The sequence below is a fragment of the Hyaena hyaena genome, unplaced genomic scaffold (assembly GCF_003009895.1).
Source record: "Hyaena hyaena isolate Hyena2069 unplaced genomic scaffold, ASM300989v1 scaffold_250, whole genome shotgun sequence".
NCBI classification, from domain to species: domain Eukaryota; kingdom Metazoa; phylum Chordata; class Mammalia; order Carnivora; family Hyaenidae; genus Hyaena; species Hyaena hyaena.
The window spans coordinates 1,790,302-1,816,372 of record NW_024080882.1 but is presented as its reverse complement, the minus strand read 5'-3'; the positions used below and the strand labels follow the sequence as shown (position 1 = coordinate 1,816,372).

Below are 26,071 nucleotides of genomic sequence, written 5' to 3'. Positions count from 1 at the left end.
AACCAGTTAACCTACATACAGCCCCCTGTTACCTTTATCAATTTATATAACACTGCTTAATATAGCCTCAAAGTAAATTATTTGACCATGAAAGCACATTAATACAGAGAATATTAATACACAAAACAGTAATGTTATATATGAATTTACTAAAGTAACTAAAAATAACTTTAATTACATGACTTATGTTTCTAACAGAAACAAAAAGTATGGTTAGTAACAGTATTCATCAAACAGTCACATACACATACACCCTTCAGGGACATTTTTGTGTCAATTTGTTTTGCCCTTAGGTCTCTGAAGTGTTGATTAAAATCACACAAAACGGTAAATCTAGAGAAGCTGAGAGCAGTTGAATTCATCTACCAAAAAGTTGGCAAAATAGGATAGTCAGAATTTGCTGGGACTGTAACTAAAAAGAAAATGCAGCAAGCAAGCCAGAGCTGTGAGGGAGCCTGAAACCAGGTGGAGCAGCTCCTAGGACGAGGGGTGGGGTTGGGGAGAGCTCTGGGCCACCTTCTGTCCTGTTGTACTGTCTTCTTCCTTCCTTACAGCCCTTCAGATTACGACACACTCTTAAACCACTTTCCAAACTTCTATCAACATACAGATAAATGTCAATTTAAATAGTGCCAAAAGATCCATAATGTTCCCGGATACACTCCCCAATTCCACTTCCCAGAGGCAATCGCTTTAACTCTTTAAGCCATTTCTTTTGGTAGTTATCTCCATATTTCTATATGTGTGTCTTACTAATTTTTGATTTATCAAGTTTAAATATTATCTACAAACTACCATTTATTATCATCATAGCTGACTTTAACATACATAATTCTAAATACATTACAGATGGATGGACAGACTGATTCATTTAATGCTCACAGTAAACCAATAGAGAAGTATATCTTGTATCATGTCCATTTTACTAATGATGAAGCTAAAGCACAGAGAGGTTAATTAACTTGCCCGGGGTTACAATTTACAGAGCTATTAAGGCTTTAAACTCAAGCAATCTGGCTCCTGAGCCTTACTCTTAATTAATGCACTGTGTCGCTATAGTCTCTTAGAATGAATGAGGATTTACCTTTCTTCCATCATTCCTTACTCTTGTATCATCTAATATTTTTAGTTAGATCAATAAACAGTGATTACATCACTATGGCTACATATACAGTGTTCACAAAAGGCCATGTGGTTTCATGAACATGTCTTCCTTGTAAATATTTTTGTTACTTTTGAGGTAATGGTTTTATTTTATCCTTAAGTAACTTTCCACATACATACACCTACTCTTTGAAATGCTCTATCATATCACTTCTGTATTATCCACTCCACCAAATCTTCTTTTTCCACAGCCCCCCTCCTAAAGCCTACCCAAGTAGTCTTAATCACTTTTAAGGGGAAGTCATCAAATTTGAATACTTTTTTATTTTTTAAAAAAAGTGTGCTGCGATTAATTAAGCACAAGGCATTTCAGTATTATTGAGTCAGATTAAAACTGGAAAGCTCCTTGGATGATCAGGAAAAATAATATGGATGTATTTGCATATAACTGTATAAAACACACACAACTGTAGATGGATCACCTACACTATGAACTAACCATGAAAAAAAGGAAGAAGGGAAGGAAGCAAAGGAGAAGAATGAATAAATGAAGGAATGAAGGAAGGAATAAAATATTTGAAAGTACTGAAATTGCCACAAATCAAATGAATGAATGAAAACACCTACTTTACTGAACTTTCACTTCTTATTTTAATATTTACTATTGAAGTACAGTTGACACACAATGTTATATTAGCTTCAGGTATACAATACAGCAAATTGACAATTCTATACATTACACGATGCTCACAATATATGTAGTTACCATCTGTCACCGTACATTATGATATTAATAACTATATTCCCTATGCTACACTTTTCATCCCCCTGACTTACTTGCTTTATAACTGGAAATGTGTACCTCTTAATCCCATTTACCTGTTTCACCCATTCCCCTACAGCCCTGTCCTCTGGCAACCACCAGTTTGTTCTCTGTATTTATGAGTCTGTTTGTGTTCTTTATTTGTTCATTTGTTTTGTTTTTTAGACTCCATGTATAAGTGAAATCATACAGTATTTGTCTTTCTCTGCCAGACTTATTACACTTAGTATAATATACTTTCCAGGTCTACCCATGTTGTCACAAAGAGCAAGACCTCATTCTTATTTTATAGCTGAATCATATTCCAGTGTGTGTGTGTGTGTGTGTGTGTGTGTGTGTGTATACTACCCCTTCTTTATCCATTCATCTATTGATGGACATTTAGGTTGCTTCCATATCTTGGCTATTGTAAATAATACTTCAATAAATATAGAGCTGCGTATATTTATTCAAATTAGTGTTTTCATTTTCTGTGGGTAAATACCCACGGATGGAATTATTGGTCATATGGTATTTTCTATTTTTAATTTTTTTAATGTTTATTTACTTTTGATGAGGCAGAGACAGTGCACACAAGATGAGAAGGGACAGAGAGAGAGGGAGAGAGCAAATCCCAAGTAGATTCCACATTGTCAGTGTGGAGTCTGATGTGATACTCAATTCCACAAACCAGGAGATCATGACTTGAGCTGAGATTGAGTTGACCACTTAGCCAACTGAGCTACCCAGGTGCCTCTCTATTTTTAATATTTTGAGGAACCTCCATATTTTTCATAGTGGATGTACCAATTTACAGTGCCACCAAAAGTGTATAAGGCATCCTTTTTCTTCACATTCTCACCACATTATTTCTTGTCTTCTTGATAGTCATTCTGACAGGTATGGGGTGATATCTCATTGTGATTTTGCTTTGCATTTCCCTGATAAGTGATGTTGAACATCTTTTTGTGTGTTGGCCATATGTATTCCTTTCTTGGAAAAATGTCTGTCCAGGTTCAATGCCCATTTTTAATTGGATTATTTGTTTTTGGATGTTGAGTTGTGTAAGTTCTATATATATTTTGGGTATTAACCCTTTATCTGATTTATCATTTGCAAATGCCTTTTTATATTCACTACACTGCATTTTCATTTTGTTGATGGTATCCTTGACTGTGCAGAAACCTTTAATTTTGGTGTATTACTAACACTATTTTCTACACTATATTTTTTATTTTTTGTCCCTTGTTTGATGAGGCATATGCATAAAAATGTTGTTAACGCCAATGTCCAAGACTTTACTGTCTATGTGTTTTTTCTGGAGTTTCATGGTTTCAGGTATCACACTTAGGACTTTAAACCATTTGGGGTTTATTTCTGTCTATGGTATAAGAAAGTGGTCCAATTTCACTGTTTTGCATGTAGCTGTCCAGTTTTTCCAACACCATTAGTAGAAGAGACTATCTTTTCCCCACTATATATTCTTGCCTCTGATTAACTGACCATGTAAGGGTGGGGTTCTTTCTGGGCTCTCTATCCTGTTCTATTGATATATGTGTCTGTTCTGTTTTTGTGCCAGTGCCACACTGTTTTGATTACTATAGCTTTGGAGTATATCATAAAAAGTATGATTGTGATACCTCCACCTTTGTTCTTCTTTCTCAAAATTGCTTTACCTATTTGGGGCAGTTCGTGGTGATATAAAAATGTTAGGATTATTTGCTCTGGTTCTATAAAAATGCTATTGGTGTTTATCTTATCTTATTTATTTTTTTTTTTATAGAATGTATACAAGAGCAGGGGAGAGGCAAAGAGAGAATCTTAAACAGGCTCCATGCCCAGCACAGAGCTTGATGTGAGGCTCAGTCTCATGACTGTGAGATCATAACCTGGACCAAAATCAACAGTCTGACACTTAACCAACTGAGCCACCCAGGCACCCCTACTGGTATTTTAAAAAGTATTACACTGAATCAGTAGAATGCTTTGGACATTACAGACATTTTAACAATATTAATTCTTCCAATCCATGAGCATGGTATATCTTTCATTTGTTTGTGTCCTCTTCAATTTCTTTCATCAACATCTTAATAGTTTTCATACTAAAGGTCTTTCACCTCCTTGGTTAAATTTGTTGCTAGGCATTCTGCTCTTTTTGGTGCAATTGTAATTGAAATTGTTTTCTTTGTTTATCTTTCTGATACTTCATTGTTAATGTATAGAAACATAACAGATTTCTATATATTAATTTTGTATCATGCAACTTCACTGAATCCACTTATTAGTTCTTATAATTTTTGGGTGGAGTCTTTACGGCTTTCTGTAGTATAATGTTGTATCAAATAATGAAAGTTTCTCTTTCTTACTGATGTGGATGCCTTTGAAAACATTAAAATTGCCACACATCAATGAAAACCTACATTTTAAATGCCATATTAGGTCCAGAACCACAAAATAATGAAACGACACTATGCTATGTATACTACAGAATGAAAAAAGCATTTACCATCAAAAGTCAAGTTTGATCCAATACTGTTATTGCCAATAAACTCATTTTTTTTTAAATAAATTTGAGTTGCAGAGTGTTGCAGGTTTAAATGCAGCACAATGGGGCTCCTGGGTGTCTCTATCAGTTAAGTGTCCAACTCTTGATTTCGGATCAGGTCATGACCTCACGGTTCATGAGACTGAGCCCCACAGCGGGCTCTATGCTGACAGCTCAAAGCCTGCCTTGGATTTTCTCTCTGTCTCTCTCTCTCCCTCTCAAAATAAAAAATAAAAACTTTTGTAAAAATAAATAATTAATTAGAGCAAAATAATGCTAGTGACCAAACTGTTCAAATCCTGACAAAAGCATGTTGTTATTAACACTGAAAACAAGGCTGTCCAATAAATGGAATATTTAACATTTTTCAATAAAAGAATAAGTGTTTTCATCACCTGGAAAAGGAATAAGACTGATATCTTTTAAGCTTTTATTAAAGATTTAAAGTAGCATATGCTTCAGAAATTTAAGGAAAAAAAATCCCTTCTTAAAAAGTCTGATTCAATAAATGATATCCTGAGTTCCTAAATGCTAGAAGAATTTTAACTTCAGTTAATCTAAACCCATTTTGTACTCTGCATCAACTAGTTTTATAATGATTCTCATTTATGGTTATCAATCAAATCCTTCCCTCCCTTCTTCATTACTGCAGCTAATCGAGAGTTACAAACAACAGCACCCACATAGTTCTCATGTATATAGGAAAGTATTAATTAAAAAGTGTTTATACACTACATATGTACTATAATATATATATATTCTATTCATGTAAAGAAATAAAACATTAATTTATATGTTCATTTTCTAGCACTAAAATGCTAATAGTTATTCCTACTTTATCAAGAAACATCAAGAAATATAAGCTATGATCAAAATTTAAAAAGCAATGATTTTCTTAGTTCTTCACTCACAAAAATCTCATTTTTTCTTCATTTTTTCTTCACACAAAACTGTTGGAGTTCTAAATTTCTATGCTATTCAATTACAGTTTTTATGAAATAATACTGTTTTATGAAATAACTATTTTTATCTGTCTCTAAAACATATGACACTATACTATGATATAATATATAAGAGAAACTATTTTTCCCAAATACAAAGCATTTCTAATCAATTTATTTTCAAAAATGTTAAAGAGCTGGGAAGTATGAGGATATTCATCAGTGTGTTTTCTCTTATGTACTAATATTCTATTGGAAATTATGTATTTTATAAAAGCTTACCTCTGCTGGATGTTGAATTATGTACAAATGAGTAGAAATATGCAGAGGATGCAATGGTAGAAATGGACACAAACATACTTTCTGAGGCCGGCTAAAGGGCAGATAGAAAAAGAAAACCTGTAAATACTTAGGTACAATTATAAAAACAATAAGCCAAAGCTTGAACATAATCCCTCTTCTCTATGTAAAGAGATTTGCTAAAGCTGCGTTCTTTTAAAACAAAACACCAAGAATGAATTTAATCAATTAGACTTCAGATATGAGAATTTGGAAAAAGATTCAAATAAATTCTTTACCATCCATTTAGATCAAAGTAACTCAAAATTTCTGGCCTGAGTTATTAGTGAAGAATACTTATAATCCACAAATATGGTCTTTCTATTCATGAAGCAACACTTCTAACTTGCATTCCAAATCAAGAATACATCTGATGTCAAAGAGAAACCTGGCAACTCTTCTAAATCATCTGAGGGAACAATATGATGATAAAATATAGGAATATAATTACCACCTAGGAAAGAGTTCTAATCAAACTTGCCATCAACCAACACAAAGAGCTTACCCATTGTAAGAAAAAAGCCAAATGGGCTACCAGATTACATTTAGCTAGAATTATATCCACAGAATGTCTTCTTTATCCATTTATTTATTTTTATGGTTTGCTCTGTCATTTTTGTTTTTACTTACCTCTTAGTGCTTTACTATTGTTTTATTAACACTTAGACTCATTACAAAATTCAAATGGAATAAAAGTATTTATTTCCAACTCAGTCCTCCAACCTAGGGGATTCTCATCCCTAAGAGCAACCAAAGGTCAGTTTCTTGTGTGTCAGGAATGTACTACAGGAATATATGTGGATTTTTTACCATTAAATCCTGTATTTGATGTGTGTATTTATAATATGAAATTCATCAAATGGCCAGATACAGTATATCATGGGAGTAAATTTTCCTGACAGATCACTCTTGCAGGGCAGATGTTACATACCATTACAACAGTATACAAGGGAGTGTTATATTAAAAGAAATTCACAACAGTACACTATCACTACTACAAAACTGTATGTAGAGTTATAGCCTGAGGTAAGAAATGATTACATTAATAAACCATAGAGTGTGAGTAAATTGGTTCAATTAAATCTAGCACCTCATTCTGTTAGAAAGTGTCAAACCTATGCTCCTGCTGAAGAAATTGTCTAGCTGAGACCTCAGATGGAGAAACATCTTGTACAACATGACCAACCACACCTCCCCTCTCCACCATGGAACCTAGAATGGATGGTCAACCAAAGGAAAACCAATATACTCACTTTCCAGTGATGTCTGACACGATTCAGTATGACTATTCTGCCCTATGATGGATATCCTCTTAGGAATGTGAGCAGAGTTATAGGGATAGAGAGCATCTTTCGGGGGTCACAAGAAGAGTAAACACACGTAAATACAGAGAGGAGCAAAGATGGTTGATGGAACTAGGTATGCTGATAAAGAGGGCAAAGGCTGCAATTAGAAAAGACTTCTCACTGAGCAGAAAGATGAAGAGGATGAAATACATTCAAATTCTAAAATTTTAAGTTTCTGACTTTTTATAGGAAACCCTATATGACTGAAATGTACAATCAGATGTCAGTAAAATTCTTTTATAAGATGTAATTTATTATCAGATAATGGCAATTTAAAAATTCAGAATTTAAGTGGATATCACCTTAAATATTTGTAAGTCATATGACACTTAGACTATGAAAGAATGCAAAAAAAAAAAAATATCCTATATAAGAAACATCCACCTATCAGTAAAGTCAAAAAACTGTAAAATCCAGTCAAGGAAACAACCTGGGCAGAAGCTACAAATTTCTGTGGGAATTACAACACTAGGTAAAATAAACCCTAAATATAACATCTTTAGCTTATCACACATATAGTGATTTAAAAAGTCCTCAGCATGACACTTGAGATACTGCAAGGAACTGCTCTGCTTTTCATGTCTGACTAAAACCTTTGTTTACAAAAGAAAAAAAAAATCAGTTACTTGGAATGGTAGTCTCCTTCCTGGGAACACATCTTTGAACTTGAGGAAGATTTAGAATTAATTCATTTGGAGAGTTCCACTTCCAAGAGGACAAGGAAAGCTGCTTCACTGACCAAAAGTCCAGTGAAATAAGCAAAGCTGACAAAAACTATTTTAAAAAACAATCAGTGAAAAACAGAAATACCCTATGATCCAGCATTCACACTACTGAGTATTTATCCAAAGAATACAAAAACACTAATTCAAAGGAATAAATGCACCCCTGTGTTTATAGAAGCATTATTTACAACAGCCAACATACAGCCCAAGTGTCCATTGACTGATGAATGAACAAAGATGTGGGGGGGGGGGTGTGTACACATAAAGTTAAGAACAAAAAACAATCACTAAAAATCCGTGGTAATTGTTCTAGAACATATTCAAACAAAGAAATATTATTCAAGAAAATCTACTAAAACTTGGTATTGGGACCGTCTATAGCATCTGAGCCATAACCAATTTCCTACCCTGCCCCAGCTCAAGCTGACAAACTCCACTCCAAGTAGGTGTAACCAAGAGAACTGAGCTCCCTCTTAGTTCTTCTTTTTTAAATTTTTTTAAAATATTTATTTATTTTTGAGAGAGAGACAGAGTGTGAGCAGGGGAGGGTCAGAGAGGGAGATACAAAACCCACCACAGGTTCCAAGCTCTGAGCTGTCAGCACAGAGCCCAACATGGGGCTCAAAGTCATGAAGTAAAAGATCATGACCTGAGCTGAGGTCAGATACTTAGGGCACTTAACCAGTTGAGCCACCCAGGAGCCCCAATCTCTCAGTTCTTAATCAAGGCTTACCCCCTTACATCACAAAAAAGGCAGGCCACCAGCATTTCTCATTCCCTCCCACTCCAAGCAGGTGAGGCTAAATTCCTGGTAAGTGTGGTCAAGAGAACAGAGGCTGCCTTCCTCCACAAAGCCTTCCTCCTATAAAACAGAAGCTTTACCGCAGTGCAGGAGGCTGGCGATGCTGGAGCTCCAAACATCCTCAACCCAGTTTGCTCACAGAACTTAAGTTCCACACCAGAGCAGCAAGCTGCAGGCTATTATTGCTCAGTCTTGTCCCCAGAACAGTGGCTAGGAAGAGTCTGACCAGGAGAGGCAGACAGACTGTAAGAAAAGAGAGCTCTGAAGCTTTCCCCAAAGGGACTGACTTCATTTGAAACTGAGTGTGAGCAACTTTAAGCCTAAGGGTGCTCTCAAAGATTATTAACTCCTCTTAATAAAGACCAACAAGCTGTATCATAAGCCAGACAGGTGATCAGAAAGAACCATGGAAAGAGATAGCTTATGAAGAGCGCACCTGCAGTCTGAGCAAACCTCAAAGAGTGGCCTCAGAAACTACCCCTGCCTGCATGAAGGTGGATCAGACTGCTGAGAAACGTATAGCCCAGGGCATTGGATGCAAAAGGATAGGACAATCGGCTGATAATTAGTGCAGCCTAACAAGCTGGTTGTTTTACCAAAAGAAGGCAGCTTAAGAGAAAGATCTGGAAAAGAGACCTTCAAAGAGAACTCTGCTAAAACCACTGGGATAGTGGTCCCCTTTAACAAAAACCTCTGAGTTATATACCTTAAGAATGAATTGTCATGGTACATGAATCACATCTTAATAAGGCTGTTGTTTCTTAAAATGTAAAAATGCGGGGGGGGTTGGGGAGAAGAATCTTCAACCTAATTAAGTAAGAGACTGGCATTTTGCTACTAGTTGGCATTGTGTTAGTGAAGGGGGGGCTTCCTTTCCTACATGGCAGGCTGCAGGAAAGCAAAGACATGGCCTTTGCACTTTTCACCCCAACACCTAGCATAACAAGGTATCAATAAATGCTACGGAATACATGAAGGAATTCCTTCACATTCTCTTTTGCTTCCACTTTGGGATGCGTTCTCCTCCTATACAATTTCTCATCCTACCTCTCCCTTTTCTAATGTATCACATATCGATCTCTCCTTTGCTCCCTCTCTAATACTTAGGCAATTCGTTTGTATTATAAATGAAATTCAGATTCTCAGATCTCCCTTTGCTGTAATTCGTGACCATTCCTGGAAGCAGTAACACATGAGAGGCAAAAAGGTTTACTGAAGGAAATACTTATCAAAAACAAAAAAGAAAAACAGCATTTTATGTGTAAACATCATAATGGTGATTTAGGCTAAAACTAATTCTTTTGGCTTCTACTTTGACAGGCTCATAAAACATCATTACCTATTTATTTTAAAGCATGTCCCCTTTGGGGCGCCTGGGTGGCTTAGTCGGTTAAGCGTCCGACTTTCGCTTAGGTCATGATCTCGCGGTTCGTGGGTTCGAGCCCCGCGTCGGGCTCTGTGCTGACTGCCAGCTCGGAGCCTGGAGCCTATTTCGGAGTCTGTGTCTCCCTCTCTCTCTGACCCTCCCCTGCTCACGCTGTCTCTCTCTCTCTCCTAGAAATAAATAAAAAATAAAGCATGTCCCCTTTATTAACCTAATTCTAGTTTTATTTTTTTTTTAATATTTTATTTATTTCTAGGAGAGAGAGAGACAGTGCGAGCAGGGGAGGGTCAGAGAGAGAGGGAGTCACAGACTGAAACAGGCTACAGGCTCCGAGCTGGCAGTCAGCACAGAGCCCGACGCGGGGCTCGAACCCACGAACCGCGAGATCATGACCTAAGCGAAAGTCGGACGCTTAACCGACTAAGCCACCTAGGCGCCCCAACCTAATTCTAGTTTTAATTAGCTCTAATTAATAAAACTATAGTTCTTTAAAACATTTTGCATTCCAGTTGATCAAGCTGATGTTTAGCAAGTTACTTTACAATATAAATTTGTGCTTGTGTGTTACTTTAACAGCAAGTTCGCTCATAATCCCCGCCTCCACAATGGCTTTCACGCACTGCACTGGTGACTAGCTGCTCAACAGTTAAACCATCTCTTACAAACTATTGGATAAGTAGCAGAGGAATTTTTCTCATTCTAAAACTTTCTCTGACGAACGAAAAGGCTTCCCTACACCCAAACTTAACTCCCGAAGATTTAAATATTTCAATTTGATAATGGATTAAATATAAATTCAACAAATTTTTATTCAAATACTTATTGCATAGCTAACTGTGACAGAATGAGGCACTTGGGGCAATGTAACAGACACAGATTCCTGCTCTCGGGGAGCTTATTCTGTCTATGCCAGAAGGAATTTTTTAAAAGGTCTTTGCTTCCTATTAACTATTACAGTTGACAGGAAAATAAATACCAAATAACTACACATCAAAAGTGATTATTTGTAATGGTAAACATTCATTTTTATTTTTATTTTTTATTTTTTTTAATTTTTTTTACAAATAGTTTATTGTCAAATTAGTTTCCACATAACACCCAGTGCTCATCCCCACAAGTGCCCTCCTCCATGCCCATCCCTCCTCCCCCCAACATCCATCAGTCCTCAGTTTTTGTCAGCATTCAAGAGTCTCTCATGGTTTGCCTCTCTCCCTTTCCCCCACCATTTCCCCCCTTCTTCTCCCGGTTGGTCCTCTGTTAAGTTCCTCCTAATCCTCCTATACGTGCACACATATGATATTTGTCCTTCTCTGCCTGACTTATTTCGCTCAGCATAACACCCTCAAGGTCCATCCATGTTGCTACACATGGCCAGATTTCATTGTTTCTCATTGCCATGTAGTATTCCATGGTATAGATAAACCACATCTTCTTGATCCATTCATCTGTTGATGGACACTTAGGCTCTTTCCAGGTAAACATTCATTTTTAAATAAAAATCAAGCTACTTCTAGAATTTATGTAGATCTGAAGAAGAAATTTTAATGTCTGAGGAAATATCAACTGGCTAACTGGGTAGAAGTATGCACAATAACTATGAAGATAGGTCACTGACAATGTCATTCATTATCTTGCTAGATGACCTTGAGCATGTCAGGTTTTCAGTGTCTTCCTTCATAAAACTGTTCACACACCAAGAAAGTTCTGGGGAGTAATTCCTGAATCTCAGGCAAATATTATAAAAATATAGTCATTTATGACTAGTATTTTTCAGCAAGTTTACAATAGAATGACCAAAGGAGGAGTTGAGACTTTTCTTTCTTCTACATTTGCAATGCCTTGTGAATGAAGAGAGAAAATTTTACAATGCATTGCAATGTATTACAAATACTGTTTTCCATCATTGAGATTTATCTTCTTTCGAATCTAAAAACCCAATTAAGGTTAATTACATTCTTACAATATAAGTGAAATTTTCAAATAATTTCCCTGGGAAAATTTTATGAAATAAGCTTTTTCTTCTTTTTTCATGAAAGATGTAGTAATAAATATATGTAGGTTTCCTGTCAGACTAAGATTGACTGGCTTCCTCGGTGAATGCTATAATACAAGGGTTCTCTGTCATTCTGGGCGTGCTATTTCTGACAGGCTGTAGGCAAATAAAATTATATCTGACATATGACTAGAGATGCTAGGACTTACAAAAAACATCTTTCCAAAGTTTAATTAAATTCTTATATAATATTCACTGAAAGCTATTTTTCTCATAGGGCTTATTGTAATCAAGAAAATCTCACAAAGGCAAACTTTAAAAATTAGTGAATAGATTTACAAGAATTACTATTTTTAAAGGATTTCTTTCATCTACTAAACAAAAGCAAATGTAGAACGCAGAAAAATAGTGCACCTCAAAGTTTCTAATACTCAACAAAATTTTTATAGTCCCAACGGACTGAAAAGGCAAAGAACAAAGAGTTTTATAGCTTTTCAATAGATTAGTAGAAGAGATACACTGCATTACACAGAAAAATGCCAAACTTTCTAGTGTTAAAATAGACTTTGAAAAAGTAAATACCACAGTGCCCCCTACCGTCCCTTTAAAAAAACTTAAACAATCTATAAAAGTTCTTAAATTTCTGAAACTATATTCAATATAACCAATGAAAGAAGAAATAGCTCTTCATTATTAATATAATAAAATGTTAATATAATAAATACAATATTAAATAAATTTTCATCTCATGAAGGGAATAAAAATAGGTAACATGTCTGACTGCTACCAGTATAAATAACAATGATATTCTCATACCAACCAAAGTTGTTTTCATCATTCCATTACTTTATAACTTCTAGAGTAGATGAAGGATATAATCACTGTTAGAGGAAGTAACTCCATAAAGAGAATATCTTAAGATGAGACTTTCAGAGACCTGTGCCCCAGAAGGCATGTCTACAGCAGTAGTTTCCAAAGCAAATTAAGTAAAATGACTCAAAGGGCTGCCGAAATAAAATATTACCACTTTCACTTTGAATTAAGCATTACTACTTTTTGGCATATAGAATAACATTCCCTCCTGAGGTGGTATGTCATATGGTAATATGTTAGGATAGCTGGTATCCTGATATTTAAAAAAGAAAAAAGAAAAGATTTCCATAACAGGTAGTATTCACAATGGCACCCACAAAGAAACTTTACCCACTTGTAAGGAAACTATCCTAAAGTTCTACTTACCAAATCACAAGTAAGTTTATGGCAGAGCTGTTTCTTACCAATTCCTAGTTCAAATGCTTCATTAGAGTTAAGAAATTGGTATTTTTAATTAAGTTTTTTATTGTAATTCCACTCTTGTTAACATACAGTGTTATATTAGTTTCAGGTGTCCAATATAATGATTCAACAACTCTACCTATTACTCAGTGTTCATTATGGTAAGTATACTCTTTAATCCCCTTCATCTATTTCCAATGCTCCAGCCACTTCCCATCTGGTAACTATCAACTTGTTCTCAATAGATAAGGGTCTGTTTCTTGGTTTGCCTCTCTTTCATTTTCCCTTTGCTCATTTTGTTCTGTTTCTTAAATTCCACATATGAGTGAAATCATATGGCATACGTCTTTCTCTGAATAATACTCTCTAGCTCCATCCATGTTGTTGCAAATGGCAAACATTCATTCTTTAATGGCTGAATAAAATTCCATTGTATGTATGTATGTATATATGTATGTATGTATACATACACATAACACATTCTCTATACAATTTAGCTCCTGTCAGTAATGCTGCAATAAACACAGGTATCTCTTTAAATTAGTGTTTTTGTTTTGGGGAGCTAAATACTCAGTAGTGCAATTACAGATGGTAGAGTAGCTCTATTTTTAATGTTTTGAGGAACCTCCATATCGTGTTCCACAATGGCTGCACCAGTTTGCATTCCCACCAACAGTGCAAGAATTTGTTTTTCTCCATATCCTCACCAACATTTGTTGTCTGATTTGTTGTTCTGATTTCAGCCATTCTGACAGGTGTGAAGCGCTATCTCTTTGTAGTTTTGATTTGCAATTCCCTGATGATAAGTAATGTTGGGCATCTTTTCATAGGTCTGTTGGCCATCTGTAGGTCTTCTTTGGAGAAATGTTTGTTCATGTTTTCTGCCTATGTTTTAACTGGATTGTTTTTTGGGTGTTGAGTTGTATCAGTTCTTTATATTTGGATACTAACCTTGTATCAGATATGTCATTTGCAAATATCTTCTCCCATTCTGGAAGGTGACTTTTAGTTTTATTGATTATTTCCTTTGCTGTGCAGGAACTTTTTTATTTTGATGTAGCCCCAGTAGTTTATTTTTCCTTTTATTTCCCTTGCTTTGGGAGACATGTTCAGAAAAATACTGCCATGGCCAGTGTCAAGAAATTACTGCCTGTACTCTTCTCTAGGATCTTTACGGTTTCAGGTCTCACATTTAGGTTTTTAATCCTTTTTGAGCTTATTTTTGTGTACAGTATAAGAGAGTGGTCAAGTTTCATTCTTTTGCTTGTAGCTGTCCAGTTTTCCCAACACCATTTGTGGAAGAACCTGTCTTTTTTCTGATTGGATATTCATTCCTACTTTGTTGAAGACTAATTGACCATATAATTGAGGGTTTATTTCTGGGTTTTCTCTCTTCCATTGATCTATGTGTCTATTTTTGTGCCCATACCATAGTGTTTTGATTACTACAGGTTTGTAATATAACTTGAAGTCTGGAATTGTGATACCTCCAGCTTTGTTTTTCTTTTTAAAGACTGTTTTACCTATTCAGGTCTTTTGTGGTTCCATACACATTCTAGGATGATTTGTTCTAGTTCTGTGAAAAATGTCATTGTTATTTTGATAGGGATTCATTAAATCTATAGATTGCTTTGGGTAGTATAGACATTTTAACAATATGTGTTACATATTTGTTAAATGGAATGTCTTTCCATTTCTTTGTGCTGTCTTCAATTTCTTTTAACAATATTATATTGTTTTCAGAATACAGGTTTCACTTCTTTAGTTAAGTTTATTCCTAGGTATTTTATTACCTTTGGTACAATTGTAAACGGAATTGTTTTCTTAATTTCTCTTTCTGCTGCTTCATTATTAGTGCAAAGAAATGCAACGGATTTCTGTACACTGAGTTTGTGTCATGTGTCTTTACTGAATTCACTTATCATTTCTAGCAGATTTTTGGTGGAGACTTTAGGGTTTTCTATATATAGTACTATGTCATCTGCAAAGAGTGAAAATTGTACTTCTTGCTTACCAGTGTGGATGTCTTTAATTTCTTTCTCTTGTCTAATTGCTGTGGCTAGGACTTCTAGTACTATGCTTAGTAACAGTGGTGAGAATGGACACCCTTGTCCTGTTCCTAACCTTAGGAGAAAAATTCTGAGTTTTCTCCCACTGAGTATGCTAGCTGTGGGTTCTTTATATAAGGACTTTGTTGTGTTTAGGTATTTTCCCCCTAAATCTACTTTGTTGAGGTCTTGGGGATTTTTTCTTTGTTTTTGGTTTTTCTTTGTTTTTTGGTTTTTCAGTTTTTTAGTTTGTTTGTTTGTTTTTTGGATAGAGTGCACACACACATGTGAGTGGGGACAGGCAGAAAGAGAGGAAGAGAAAATCCCAAAAAGGCTCCACAATATCATCACAGAGCCTAACACAGGGCCTGATCCCATGAACTGTGAGATCACAACCTGAGCCAAAATCAAGAGTTGATGCTTAACCAAGTGAGCCACCCATGTGTCCCAAGGGATTTATCATGAATGGATGTTGTACTTTGTTCAATGCTTCTTCTATTGAGACAATATGTTGTACTTTGTTCAATGCATCTATTGAGACAATATGGTTTTTATCCTTTCTCTTATTGATGTGATGTATCATACTGATTGATTTGCAAATACTAAACCACTCTTGCATCCTGGGAATATTTTCCACTTGATCATGGTGAACAATTTTTTTAATGTATTGCTGGATGCAGTTTGCAAGTATTTTGTTGAGGATTTTTTGCATCTATGTTCATCAGAGATACTGGCTTATAGTTCTCTTTTTGTTTGTAGTGTCTTTACCTGGTTTTGGTATCCAGGTAACACTGACTTCATAGAATGAATTTGGAAATTTTCCCTCCTCTTCTAGTTTCTAGAATTGTTTGAGAAGAATAAATACTGACTGTTCTTTAAGTATCTGGTAGAATTTGCCATTGAATCCATCTGGTCTTGGATTCTGTTTATTGGGAGGTTTTTTATTACTGATTCAATTGTACTGCTGGTAATCAATCTGTTCAAATTTTCTATTTCTTCCTGCTTCATCTTTTGGTAGGTTGTATGTTTCTACAAATTTATCCATTACTTCTAGGTTGTCCAGTTTGTTGGCATATAATTTTTCATAATGTTCTCTTACAATTGTTTATATTTCTGTGGTGATAGCTGTTATTTCTCCTTTCATTTGTGATTTTGAGTCCTCTCTCTCTCTCTTTTTTTTTTTTTGATGAGTTTGGCTAAAGCTCTATTAACTTTGTTGATCTTTTCAAAGAACCAGCTCCTGGTTTCATTAATCTGTTCTACTGTTTTTACAGTTTATGCCAGTAACTTTAAAAAGCAATATAAAAATTACTTGAACTATAGATTCACATCTTACTGTCTTTAACAATGAACTTCACCATATGTGTTTATTATGTCTCAAAATAAATAATGATGGCATGACTCTATCATAATAAACGACATTTTTAAATGGTTTATTTCACCATTGCCTCTTCCATTTTAAAATCTTTGTGTGTGTATGCATGTATGTTTTATGGGACACATCATACATTAGTATCTAATAAATATACATAATCATAGATAAATACATATACCTATTAGAAGTTCAGCCTAAGTTTCTTTTTTTTTATGTTTTATTTATTTCTGAGAGAGAGACAGACAGAGAGAGAGACAGACAGACAGACAGTGTGAGCGGGGGAGGGTTAGAGAGAGGGGGAAGTACAGAATCCGAAACAGGCTCCAGGCTCTGAGCTAGCTGTCAGCACACAGCCCGACGTGGGGCTCAAACCCACAAACCGTGAGATCATGACATGAGCTGAAGTCAGATGCTTAACCTACTGACCCACCCAGATGCCCCCAGCCTAAGGTTTTTAACTAACTTACAGAATCAAAATAATTTAAGAATCACAAAATTAAGAAATCAGCTTGTTCCAACTACAGGTTTTATAATTAAGAAAAATCGCAGTAATTTTTATTACAATTAAAGAAGACTTAAGAGGAGCCAGATCCCCAGAAAACAAAGCCTTGGGTACAGAGAAATGACTATATAGAACAGCCATATAAAGCTCCTACTAAAATTGCAATGACAAAGTGACAGATCAACTAACACTAAATAATCTTACCACAAAAAATCACCTATATTTAGTTATCCTTTATTTACTTTATTCTTTCTCCTCTTCTGTAGAAATGTAAACAATTACAAAAAATAGCAAAACACCTTTCTTAGTAGCACATTAAGTCAATCACTCGTTCCTCTGTAAACTTTGATTTTATACTTTCATAATCTGTCTTAAATATTATTTATGCATATTTTCTCTTATACTCAGTTCACTACAAATTTTAGAGGAAACAATTTCTCAATCATTTTCTGTGACCTAAGCTATGCATTTATTGCATATTGGATATTGGATATTGAATAAATAATGACTGAATGAATAAAGAGTATCTAAATGATTTATCAAAGTGAGTTTCCAGGTCTGTGTGTAACAGAATCCTGTTTCTTATCCACTGGCTGAGGAGAGGAAACTTTTGAATAAATGTCCATCCTGACGAACAAGTAGTCACATTGAAATGGTCCTAAGGACCAGCTATCCTCATTAGAGATATTCTACAAAGAACAGTAGAGATGTTAGAAGCATCTGGGTGGCTCAGTGAGTTAGGCATCCAACTCTTCACTTCACCTCAGGTCATAATCGCATGGCTCATTGGATTGAGCCCCCTTTGGGGTCTGTGCTGGTGGCACGGAGCCTGCCTGGGAATCTCTCTCTCACCCTCTCTCTCTTCCTCTCTCTCTGCCCCCCTCTGCCCATGCTTTTTCTCTCTCTCTCTCAAAAATAAATAGACTTAAAAAAAAAAAAAACCTTTAGGGGCGCCTAGGTGGCTCAGTCAGTTGAGCATTCGACTTTAGCTCAGCTCATGATCTCACAGTTTGTGGGTTTGAGCCCCACATCAGGCTCTATGCTGACAGCTGAGAGCCTGGAGCCTGCTTCAGATTCTGTGTCTCCCTCTCTCTCTGCCCCTACCCCGCTCGTGCACTCTCTCTCTCTGTCTCTGAAAAATGAATAAATGTTTAAAAATAAATAAATAAATGAATAAATGAATAAAGTACTTTAAAGTACAGATTTTATATATGCTTCATTAAGGAAGTTTTCCTTCCTAATTTTAAATAAATTTATATGTAATTTTGTATAAATTCCCTGAATTTATACCGAGAATTTTCTTTGATGTAAGAGAGAAAATATAAGGTTTCATTTAGTATTACTTAAGTACTTTAAGAGAATATAATAATGCTACAGGATAAGTAGCATTTTTTATTTTGATGCCCCTAAGAAAGTGTTTCTCATCAATATAACATTATTTGTAGTTGCAAAGTGAGAACTTCTGAAAACCCCAAAATAACAAAATCTCTGTCAAGAGGCAATTTATTTATGGTGACCTACAGCTCAACACATGCAAAATTACTTACTTGCCCTTAATCCCCAAATCTAGAAAAAGGGTTACTCTAACATGGAAAAAGCTAACCAAATGCAAACTAGACCAATTTCATAAAGAATAATTATATTTCATGGAAGAGGCAAAGAAAGAGGGAGAAGAGGGAAAGAATAGGAAAAGGGGGTAAGGAGAAGTAAGAGGAGGAGAAAGGAAGAAAAAGAAAGAAAAGAACGAGGAGCAAAAGGTAAAGAGGAAGAGTTTAATGCAAGCCACACACTTTTATGTTACAGGCACTATCATAAATACTTTCCCTTCATTTAATCTCACAAAAATTGTCAAAGACAGGGAGTATTACTATCCTAATTTACAGATGAAGAAAGGAAGGCTTAGAGAGGTTAAGCAGCTTTCTCAAGAAATGAGAGCTGGGGCTAGAACTCAGTTCTGATTCCAAAATGCACACCATTAGGGCAATCCATTGTGTGGATTATGTATGAGCATTTAACGATCAATGAAAAGTTTTACCATATAATTCTACCTAGTTTCCCTAGGCCCCAGAAGCCCTAATGCTAGCATTAAAACATTTGGTGGTAAACAAACCTAAGAGTCTGAAAGAGATGACCAAGAAGCACACCACAGGAAGCTACTGGTGTCAAGGAGAAAACAGTCAGAAGTCAAAATAACAAACAATTCAAACTTAGAAGCCAGCAAAAACTATGGGAATGGGTCCGGGCAAGACAGGGTATTTGAGCTGGGCACTGAAACAGCATCTCATTTCAGGAAGAAGGGATGACAGAAGAGCATTTGACACAGAGGAAATAAGGAAGAAAGGCATAAACCAGAAACAAAAAATACCTGTTTTAGGGACAAGTTCCGGGTAGGTGGAGCAGAGGCCATGGGAAGGGTACTGTGAAGGAAGAGATGGACAAGGCTTTGGATGACACACTAGAGCCTGGAATCCACTATGTACCTGAAATACAAATATGGAAAGTCTCCAGGAAAGGAAAAAAATGAGCAGACCCAGATGTTAAAAATCTAATGATCTCGGGGTGCCTGGGTAGTTCAGTTGGTTAAGTGTCTGACTGTTAATTTCGACTCAGGTCATGAGCTCACGGTTTGTGACACTGAGCCCTGCATCAGGCTCTGTGCTGACAGTGCACATCCTGCTTGGGACTGTCTCTGCTCCTCCCTGGCTCATATGCACATGCACAAACACTGTCTCTCTCAAAATAAATCAATAAACATTTTTTAAAAATCTAATGACCTCTGTTTGAAAAGGAACTAGAAAACAGTTTGGCAATTCCTCAGAAAGTGAAACACAGAACTACCACATGACCTAGCAGTTCCAATCCTAGATATATACCCAAAAAAATTAGAACAAAAACATATTTGTGTGCCAATGTTCACGGCAGCCCTATTCACAATAGCCAAAAGGCAGAAACAAACCAAGTGTCCATCAACAAATGAATAGATAACAGATAAGCAAAAAAAAAAAAAAAAAAAAAAGACAGATCAACAAAAGTGGTATATACATACAATTCAGCCATAAAAAGGAAAGAAATTTTGATATGCTACAACATGGGTGGAACTTATATAAACATNCAATAGCCAAAAGGCAGAAACAAACCAAGTGTCCAAAAAAAAAAAAAAAAAAAAAAAACAGATAAGCAAAAAAAAAAAAAAAAATGACAGATCAACAAAAGTGGTATATACATACAATTCAGCCATAAAAAGGAAAGAAATTTTGATATGCTACAACATGGGTGGAACTTATATAAACATTATTCTAAGTGAAACGTCAGAAACAGAAGTTTAAGTATTGCATGTTATGAAGGATGTAGAATAAGCAAACTCATACAAATAGAAAGTAAAACAGAAGTTACCACAGCTGGGCAGGGAGGAAAGAGTATGGGAAGTGATTATTTGATGTGAATGGAGTCAAGTTGAAGATGGTGAGAAAGGTATGGTGTACAGATAGCTGTAATGGTTATACATCATTATGAATGCATCAACGACACTGAGTTTTATAGTTAAAAATGGTTAAAATTATTATAGTATTATATCATGTATATATTAGCACAATAAAAAAAAAAAAAAAGAGTAGCCTGTCAAGTAACACATCTACATAGACAAAAAGTCAGACATTTCTCTAACAGGTTAATCCCTCTCACCCTTTGCAAAGTCTGGAGACTCATTCAGTAGCTTCATGTTTTCCCCCTTAGTAACTCTGGAAGACTTCTACTTACTTCATTTCACTGTTAACCTTTTTCCCCACAGCCTTCCCATGAGGCTTCTAGGAGAGAAAACCGAAAGAGAAGCAAACAAACAAAAAGTCAACAGAAGAAAACAAAATAAATTCCTAATCGGTAATATCTTGGAATTTAACTTTCTGACTGAAAAATGAGGACCTACCGACAGAAATAAGAAACTGACCTTAGGCAGGTAAAGGATTCAATAAATAAAAGTTCAATCATTTAAAAAAAAGACAGTAATTAAAAAGCACGCATCCCAAAATAACTAAAAGTAGCCAGGGAAAAGGAAAAGAATCTACAGATTTGATGACCATAAAGAAACACCTCATTGGAAGCATTTATTCTGTGTAGCTGGAAAACAAGAGTAGTCATACTGTTCACTTTGATATAATCCTTTACTATATGGTGTTGTAATAAAAGTATGAAAGCCTCTCACTAGTCAGTTGGCCCTGAGAATCTACAAAAGGGAAAAACTATTTAAATCAGAAAGTTGTCTTATGTATTAAAATGCACACGTAAAGCACTTTGTAACCTGTGAGCCTCTTTAAATAACACCAAATTTTAGACTAGATTATTTCTGAATATTTTTCTCACTATATAAGCACGAACAGAATGATGAATTATTAATTTTAGGCAAACGAACTTTAAAAATTAATGTGCTTTGATGTTCTTTGAAGAAAACTTCTATCCACAGAGGGTAATGATATAGTTCTTATTTTTCTTGGGGAAAATAAATCATTTAGAAAATTCTAATGTGGTTTTTAAAATTGGTCACTCCTCTTTGGAGACTTAATTAAGATTAAGAAAAAAAATTCCCTCTTGACATATATCATCTTTGCTCAACTTTGAACATATGATTAGTTTGCACAGTAATTTGTAAATCAGTTAGCTTTCCACATACATTACAAATGAACTACTTCAAAGAATAAACATATTTTCTATACCAATAGGAAAGAACAAATTAACTTCATGCTTTTCTCTTGGGAATATGATACTTTGATATGAACAAAGAATTAAATTTTCAAATTATCTAACTTTTTACTCTAAAAATCATCATCAAGAATCTAGTTGATTTTAGGAGCTCCTGGGTGGCTCAGTCAGGTAAGCATCTGACTTCGGTTCAGGCTACAATCTAACGGCACATGGGTTCAAGACCCATGTCGGGCTCTGTGCTGACAACTCAGAGCCTGGAGCCTGCTTTGGATTCTGTGTGTCTCTCTTTCTGCCCCTCCCCTGTTCATGCCCAGTCTCTCTCCCACGCACTTCTCTCTCTCAAAAATAAACATTAAAAAAAATTTTTTTTAATCTAGTTGATTTTAAATTTACCAAAACAGTTTGTTTTCTAAACCTAAGTGTTGATACCAATTCAATACTCTTAGTGTATTCTAAACTTATTGCCATGGGAATCACCATTTTTCATTGCACCTACCAAACTTGCAGACTGATTCACCCCACTGCTTAAGCAGAGCAGTACACAATAGGGTTCATGAGATCCAGAAACAGAAAGCAAATCCCTACAAGTTAATACAAATAAATCAAGCAGGAATAGCTAAGAAGCCATGGTGCCCTGGACAGATCTTGCCCAAACCAAAGTCATAACCAATGCTCTGCTCAACCAGCACTGCCCAGAAAGGTGGTCCCTGAACTGCTACATCTTCCTATTCTCAAGGAAGCCAGATATCTGGATTTTTTACATAAAAAAAAATCTGGATTTTTAACCATTAGAACTAATTTAAAAACTGTTAAAATACCAGTTCAAAGCAAAACATCTCTTGGCTGCCAATACAGGGCTCTTGCATTCTTCTTAAACACCTGCAGCCTCCCCTCCATCCTTCTCTCATGATTTTATCCCCACCACTTTTTTCTCCAGACTATCCGAACCTAAAGAATAAGGAAAGGTTAAAACATGAAATAAAGGAGCTAGATGTTGTCAAAAGGTATAAACTTGGAACTAAAAGATGAATTAAGTTCTACAAATCAAATACACAGTATAGTGATTAGAGTCAACAATAATGTACGATATACAGATCTCTCTCAACTTATGACAGGGTTACATCCTCATAAATACATCAAAGCTGAAAATATCCTGAGTCAAAATGCATTTAATACACCCAACCTACTAAATACCATAGCTTAGCCTCGCCAACCTTAAACGTGCTCAGAGCACTTATCTACTGTTGGGCAAAATCATCTAACAAAGACGATTTTTAGTAATGTTGACTATCTCGCATAACTTATGGATTTTTGTACTGAAAGTGAAAGACAGAATGGCTATATGGGCACACAATGGTTTCAAGTGCACTGGCTGTTACTCTAGTGACCACACAGCTGACTGGGAACTACAGCTCCCAGCTGCCATCCAGCATCATGAGAATATCGTACCACATATTGCCAGACCAGGAAAAAGTAAAAATAAGGAATTCAAAGTACAGGTTCTAGTAAATGCATATTGCTCCCACACCATTGTAAAGTTGAAAAATCCTATGTTAAACCATCATAAGTCAGGGACCATTTATACTTCAAATTTTCTAAGAGACTAGATCTTAAATCTTCTTTTTTGTCATCAGAAAAAAAGATACAATAATTATGTAATCAAAGCTAATACTACCAGTGCTAGTCATACTGCATTACATAAAGGTATCAAATCTTACATAATGTTGTATGTCAATTATATCTCAATTAAAAAAAAAAAAGAGCCAGAGAATATTAAAGCACAGGTTACTAAGCTTGAAGTAAACATACTTCAGTTTAAATTCTTTTAAATGTTTTTCTTTATTTTTGAGTGAGAGACAGAGCCCGTGCACACAAGTGGGGGAGGGGCAGAGAGAAAGGGAAACAGAATCAGAGGCAAGCTCCAGGCTCTGAGCTGTCAACACAGAGTCCCACACAGGGCTCAGATTCATGAACTGCAAGATCATGACCTGCGCCGAAGTCAGACACTTAACCCACTGAGCCACCCAGGTGCCCTGAACATACTTCAGTTTAAAAAAATAAGAAAATCAGGGGTGCCTGGCTGGCTCTGTCCATAGTACACGAGACTTTACACCTCAAGGTCTTGAGTTCAAGCCTCAAGCTGGGCATGAAGCCTACTTTAAAAATAAATATATAAGGGACACCTGGGTGGCTCAGTGGGTTAAGCTTCCGACTCCTGGTTTTAGGTCAGTTCATGCTCTCACAGGTTCATTAGATGCAGCTCCATGTCAGGCTCTGCATTGACAGCATGGAGCCTGCTTGGGATTCTCTCTCTCTCCCTCTTTCTCTGCTTCTCCCCCACTGACATTTAAAAATAAATAAATAATAAATTAAAAGCATGAAAATCTTGCAGCCTTGGTGGCTTCACTTCAGCTAGTGACTACACCTACTCTACCAACAAAATCATAAGGTTTCCTCATCAAACACGGAGGCAGGTCAAGTGCCTGCTGAGCTCAGGAGCCAGGTGGACTGCAGCTGGAGATGGAATTGTTACCTAATTATTACCCCATCTCCTCATCATTTATCTTTAAATTGTATTGAAGTATAATTTACAGCATTATACTGGCTTCAGGGGTACAGCATAATGATTCAACAATTGTACACATTACCAAGGGCTCACCATGATAAGTGTAGTGACAACTGTCTCCATGCAATGTTATCATAATGTTACTGACTGTGTTTCAATAATGCTGGACTTTTCCACTCTACAACTTATTCATTTTATAACTGGAAGTTTGTACCTCTTAATCCCCTTCACCTATTTCACCCACCCCCTCCCCTCCCCTCTGGCAACCAAGAGTTTATTTTCCATAGTTAAAAATCTGGGGGTTTTTTGTTTGTCTCTTTGTCCATTTGTTTTGTTTTTTAGATTCCACATATAAGTGAAATCAGATGATATTTGTCTTTTCCTGTCTGATTTATTTCGTTTGCCATTATGCCCTTCTAGGTCCATGCATGGAGTTGCAAATGACAAGATCTCTCTTTTTTTGGGCGAGTAACATTCTATTTTACAAAAATACAAAAAAGTGTTTCACATATTATAATATTAAACTATATATACATATATATGTATGCACGCACAACATTTCCTTTATCCATTTATTTATAATCCTTTATAGAACCTTGGGTTGTTTCCATATATTGGCTATTAAAAATAATGTTGCAATAGACATATGCGTGCATATATCTTTAAAATTAGTGTTTTCATTTCTTTTGGGTAAACACCCAGTAGTGGAATTAATGGATCATATGGCTGTTCTATTTTTAATTTTTTGAGGAACTCCATACTGTTTTTCCACAGTAACTACACCATATATTCCCACCAACAGCTCACAAGAGTCCCCTTTTCTCCACATCCTCACCAATACTTGTTATTTCTTCACTTTTTGATTCTAGCCTTTCTGCTGGGGGTAAAGTGATACCTCATTGTGATTTCTGATTTGTATTTCCCTGATGATGAGTGATTTTGATCATCTTCTCATGTGTCTGTTGGCCATCTATATGTCTTCTGTGGAAAAATACCTGTTTAGGTTCTCTGCCCATTTTTAATCCAATTATTTGTTTTTTGGGTGTTGTACCTCCTCATTAGTCAAAAACCAATAATATCACCAACTCTAGAATGCTATTATGAGAAATAAATAAAATACTGCATGTAAAATACCTAGGCCTGATGGGTAACCTGCACATGGTCAGTGCTTTAAAAATGTGTGCAAGGGACCCTGGGCAGTTGAGTCAGTTAAGCATCTGACCCTTGATTTTGGCTCAGGTCATTATCTCATGGTCCTATGGATCCTGTTTAAGATTCTCTCTTTAACTCTGCCCCTCTACCCTGCTCATGCACACATATGTGCACTAAATAAATAAATACTAAGTACACTGGTGTGGTGTATTATAATCCTTACAATTTTGTACTTTGAAGGGAAAAAAGCACTGGAGAGAAAAATTTCTGCTTCGGGGCCTACCTGTGTCGGTGTGTGCATGCCCTTGCTGCCACTTCCCTCCCTCAGACGCATTAAAAATACTGTGTATTTTGATATTATCCCATTATTCCTAGGACCAATGATTTGCAAGTGGTTTCTAACTCTGTCCTATGGCCTTATCTATAGAAGATGTAAAAGTATAATTAAGATGCCTAGCATGTTTACTAGAATGAGGC

General features: G+C 35.8%; 1 protein-coding gene across 3 annotated transcripts in view; it reads right to left on the bottom strand.

Moving 5' to 3' along the window:
- The window catches only part of DTWD2 (DTW domain containing 2), a 169,452-nt gene that overhangs the window by 73,184 nt on the left and 70,197 nt on the right, over window positions 1-26,071 (bottom strand). For all 3 annotated transcript variants that reach the window (XM_039244954.1, XM_039244951.1, XM_039244953.1), the window contains exon 2: window positions 5,675-5,765. In XM_039244954.1, the coding sequence (XP_039100885.1) occupies window positions 5,675-5,765 (91 nt within the window). The remainder of the gene's footprint in view (window positions 1-5,674; window positions 5,766-26,071) is intronic.